General features: G+C 53.6%; 1 protein-coding gene across 6 annotated transcripts in view; it reads right to left on the reverse strand.

Annotated features, from left to right (window-relative positions):
- Positions 1–222: 222 nt before the first annotated feature.
- The window catches only part of ST8SIA5 (ST8 alpha-N-acetyl-neuraminide alpha-2,8-sialyltransferase 5), a 55107-nt gene continuing 50469 nt past the window's right edge, over positions 223–4860 (reverse strand). For all 6 annotated transcript variants that reach the window (XM_019652759.1, XM_019652758.1, XM_019652756.1 and 3 more), the window contains 3 exons: positions 4177–4289; positions 3340–3432; positions 223–2174 (listed from right to left, as the gene is read on the reverse strand). In XM_019652759.1, coding sequence (XP_019508304.1) covers positions 1706–2174; positions 3340–3432; positions 4177–4289 — 675 coding nt within the window. In that variant the 3' untranslated portion in view covers positions 223–1705. The remainder of the gene's footprint in view (positions 2175–3339; positions 3433–4176; positions 4290–4860) is intronic.

The following is a 4860-nucleotide window of genomic DNA, read 5'->3' on the forward strand; positions in this document are numbered from 1 at the left end:
CAGCTCCTCCTCCTCCTCCTCCTCCTCAGAGCTCCCAGCACTTGGGGCTGGGATCTGTTTATGGTCTGCCCTCCTCCCTATGAGACAGAAATACGGCCTATACAGGCAGACCTCAGAGACACTGTGAGTTCGGTTCCAGACCACCGCAATAAAGTGAATTGTAACCTTTTTGCTGATGGAGGGTCTTGCCTTCCATTTGTAAAAAAAAAAACACAACATCTGTGAAGCTCAATAAAGTGAAGTGCAATAAAACGAGGTATGCCTGTCGTCATCAAGTCTTCCCAAGCCCAACCCCAGATCAAAGCAGAACAGGCTTGCGAAACAGGCCTGTTTACAGGAGGGAGGGGAGAAGGGAAAAGGGAAGGGAGGGAGGGGTCTGAGGGAGGGAAGGGGCTGAAGTCTCCCAAGCACTAGCATTGACTCCACAAAGCTGAATTCTAAGGCAATTCACCAACAGGGTCTATTAGGCACAGCCGCGTTAATGACGGAAACACCAGGGGGAAGCAGAGGGAACGGATTTCAGACGTGGCACGGCATGGTAAACCCCCTTCAGCCTAGGCACAGCTCATTTCCCAAAGCGCAGGCCCTGTGGGTCCATATGCCTGAGGACCACCAGGCTGTGCCGTGTGGGAAGTCCCGCCTTTACAGTAGATCCCTCAGTGATGCTGGTATCAGAGGCCATGATGCGCTTTGGTCCACTAAGCTCGCCAGTTACATGTCAGCGCCATCCAGCCAAAGCCTTACGGTTCCTGTTCAGGAATGCGATATAACTGGATTCTGCAGTATTCGGGAACATAAAGAGGAACGGATCTTATAAATAACTCCTGTTTAAAACAGCTGAAAATAAGGAGACAGAGCAGGAAGCAAATCGCTAAGCACTTATTAAGTCGATAACGTTGGCTTAAAAACCTTAGTGCAAATGGCTGGTCTGGTTTATTTCCTTCTCATCAAAAGAGCAAATGCAGGACTGAATGTGGAGGCACCAAGACTGTGTGTTGTGTGTGTGTGCTCGCGCGCCTCTGAGGATATGTTTGAAAGGTGTGGCTCTCCCCAGCTGACGGTGTCTTGGTAAAGATCCTAACACACAGGCCTTGTGCTCGATCTCACGGTATCACTTTAATGGACTCAGTTGGTGTGACCTTGGTTGATAAGCCCCTGGACCTCTCTCTGAGTCACTGTGTCTTTGCAGTAGGTCTGGTGGCTGGGTTGGCCTCTAAGCTCTGAGACCCTAGAGAGCAAAACAGGGCCGAGGCCTGGGTATAAAACTCAGGAACCCAGAAGTCTGAATTAAACCTTGCGCATGCTCACATGTCCTGTCTCCCCCTTTTCCATTCTTTGTGGGCCTTCCTTTCGCTGTGACAAGGCCGCCACAGTTTGTGCTCTCTTGGATGCTAAAATCGAGTGGAAATGTGCTTTATTCACTTGCAGTCCCCAGGGCCCGGATCTTGCACTGTGGCCCAGCAGCATGCTACTGTGGGCAGGGCGGAGGCACAGGGCCCAGGCTGAGGTCAGGGGAGCCTGGTACAGAGCTGCCTCTGCCCCAGCCCCCAGCCCCGCCTCTGGGCGCACAGGACCCAAGTATGAAGCTCAACTATTGAGGGAGTGTGGCAGCCTTTCATCCAGGCCCTCGCACTGCCCTGCCCGGCGCAGGAGGGAAGAGAGATGAGGTCTGGGTGCCGGGTGGGGCCGGGCAGCCTTCGCGCCCTCAGCAGCAGCTACAGGTGCCCGTGTGCACGCGGAGGATGCCGCGGCTGTGCAGGTGCAGGAAATTGAAGATCTCGGAGGGCATGGCGTGGAAGCCCGGGCGGGGCTTGACGTTGTCGTAGTAGTGATGGGTGATGTAGAGCCCCGAGGGGTTCATGGGGAAGGCCCAGAAGCCGAACAGGTGCACCTCCTCGCAGAGCTCCAGCGCCGCCGTGACCAGGATGAGGCCGGTGCTGATGCGCTTGGCACGCACCCCCAGGCTGAGCCAGTAGCGCGACACGTTGACCAGGTACTGTGGGTGGAAGTAGTAGACGGCCTGCGGCGACTGGAAGTCGTCCAGCACGTACTTGACGCGGATGGACACGTCGGTGTTGCGCGTGTTGTAGAAGGCGGGCAGCAGCACCGAGGCGTTCTCGTACACCTGCAGCACGCGGTAGAAGGGCCGCCGCCACTTCTCCAGCTTGTGGAACCTGGACGGGCGGGCGCAGAGGGAGACAGTCGGCCGCCCACTCCCCCGAGGCCCTTGTTTCCCCCACCCCCTGCACCCTGAGATGCTTTCAAAGGCCATCCCTGCCTTCTTTCACCTCAGTCACCTCAGCAGATGAAGGTCCAGCCTTCCTTGGGGACAGTTATCTTTTTGTAAGTGGGGCAGGAGAGGACAATCTGGACCCAAAGGGACAAATATATAGTGTGTGGCTTCTGGGGGAAAGCAGTGCTTAACCCAGACTGATGCGGTTGTCCCTGGTGGGCTCAGTGGGGACGTGGTGAGGGTGTCCGGGCTTTCCCTAGAGCCCTGGGGGCTTTCCCTAGAGCCCTGGGGGCTTTCCCCTGTACTGTCTTCCCCGCGATCCTAACACAGGACACCAAACCAGCTGCCTGTCCTCTCCGCCACCCCCTACCCCCACCCCTGCAGCCCTCGCTCACCTCTCCTCTACATTAAGCAGCTCTCAGGGTTGCTTCATCTTACACGGGCTAAGAATGCTCCCTCACTCTGCTGACTCTGTCAGTGTTCCTGGGCCTCTGATCCAATTTAACAAGCCCCCCCCCCTTTTTTCTGACCTTTCATCTGCCCTGGATGGTGTGACTATGTCCAGGTTGGAGTTTTAACACATTGACCCCTTCACCTGAAGCCTTCCAGACAGACCCCAAGAGGGAGCTAGGGGGTGGGGGTGGGGTCGAGATCTTTGCATGATTCTCCCCAGTGTTAGCTGGACGCACTGAACAGAGAGCTGCCCCCCCCACCCCTATCACACACTGAAAGCTCTCTGATCCATCCCTAGGTGAAGACAGTCTAGACCAGTGCTGTCCAAAAAAAAATACAATGCAGGCCAGATATGCAATTTTAAATGTTCTAATAAGCACATTTAAATAAGCAGCAAAAATGGGTACAATTTTTATACTTTATTTAACTCAATATACCCAAAATGCTATCATTTCAACATGCAATCAATATAAAAATTTAATGAGATATGGTCCATCCTCTTCTTCATATTAAGTCTTTGAAATTGGGTGTGTGTTTTACACTTACAGACAGCACATCTCAATCTAGACGAGCCATATTTCAGTGCCCAGTAGCCACATGTGACTACTGGCTACCATATTGGACAGCACAGGTCTAGAAAGAGGGCCACTGACCTCTCTGTGATGATGCTGGGGTTCACGGTGACCACATCTGTCTTCACCCCCACATCCATGGTGTACTTCTCTGAGATGGGGGGTAGATTGCACCTGCAGAAGAGACGAGGCAGCCCAGAGGCATGTGATCAGTCATTCCAGATGGAGCTCGGGCAAGGGTATGGGCAAGGGAGGGATGATGATCACATGAGTGGAGCAATGCAGAGGCGGCCAGCTGGGTGGAATCTTTGTGGCCTGGATATGGAGGGGCCAGTTTGACCCCTTCCCCCACCAGCCCCAATAACTGTGAATCTATGGCCCATGAGAGCCCACTGCAGCCTCAACCTAAGTCCCTCTACTTTAAGCTTTTATTTCCAACCTATCGTCTTTACCCAGCCTGAAGACAAGCGAGGCTACCCAAAGATATAAGAGGCTCTACATAAGGAAGAAGAAATATAAGGACCAGTCTCTAGCTTAGGAAATTTAAGGGTGAAGTTCATATTGGTGTCAACCACAAGGTTATCCTGGTTCCAAGCCATACAACCCAACCAGGAAGGTGGCTGCCCAGACAGCCTCACCCACAGATCCGCATGGGCCCTGTGAGACTTGTGTGTTTTCACATCTATTATGCTCCCATTCTGCAAATGTGGAGACTGAGGACTTGAGAGGTTCGACCACATGCCCAAAGGGACAGAACTGGAGAGGAGAAGGGACAAGCCAGAGCATAAGGGTCTGCAAGGGTGGGGGGTGGGGGATGAATTACGTAAAAGGCAGCATGAGAGGGTGGGGTACCACAAGGAGAAGGCGTGAAGTGGGAGGGGCAGAAGCAGCAGGTGCAGACCAGGGTGATGCTTTTACCGGAAAACAAAGTCAGCGCTGTTGATCTCCCTCCCGCAGCGGCTGTTCTTGAGGATGCCTCCGTTGCCCACCACTGCGCACTTCTTAAACTGGGACCGGTAGTAGGGCATGTCCTGGGGAGACAGGGGCACATCCTTCATCTGGTGCTCTTACCTCTGTACCCACATCCACCTCTACTCCTCATGGCTCCATGAGGCAGCCTGGTAGAGAATGTTAGAGAAAAGTGGTTATTCCACTTTGCATGTGAGAAAAGAGGTCAAAAAGACCTGTTCTCAGCTCCACAGGCAATTAGGAATGAGCTGGGACTGGAAGCCCGGTCTCCATAGCCCTTTTCAATAAGCCCTGGGACGCTCCAGGTGTCTAGAGAGCAGAGAGGACAGGTTATGGCTAGCCCTGCTCACCTTTGGTTTTCCCAGTGTTTGGAAGCTCAGCTTTTTTATGACTGCTAGTATACATACTTTAATGATTAATGTAGGTGTTCTGTGGGATGATGGCAGCAGAGATGGGGGCAGGGCCACCCAGGGATCAGAGCCCTAAACCTGGCCCTCACCCCTTTCAGATCAGGACAAGGTACAGACCATCCCTCTGCTCCATGAGGACACAGGCCTGAGACAAAAGGTCACCCGGACTGGGACAGATGCCAGGACGTGGCAGCAGCAGGGGCAAGACACTAGGGGAGAACAA

This window comes from Hipposideros armiger, unplaced genomic scaffold (assembly GCF_001890085.2).
Source record: "Hipposideros armiger isolate ML-2016 unplaced genomic scaffold, ASM189008v1 scaffold_186, whole genome shotgun sequence".
Classification (NCBI taxonomy): domain Eukaryota; kingdom Metazoa; phylum Chordata; class Mammalia; order Chiroptera; family Hipposideridae; genus Hipposideros; species Hipposideros armiger.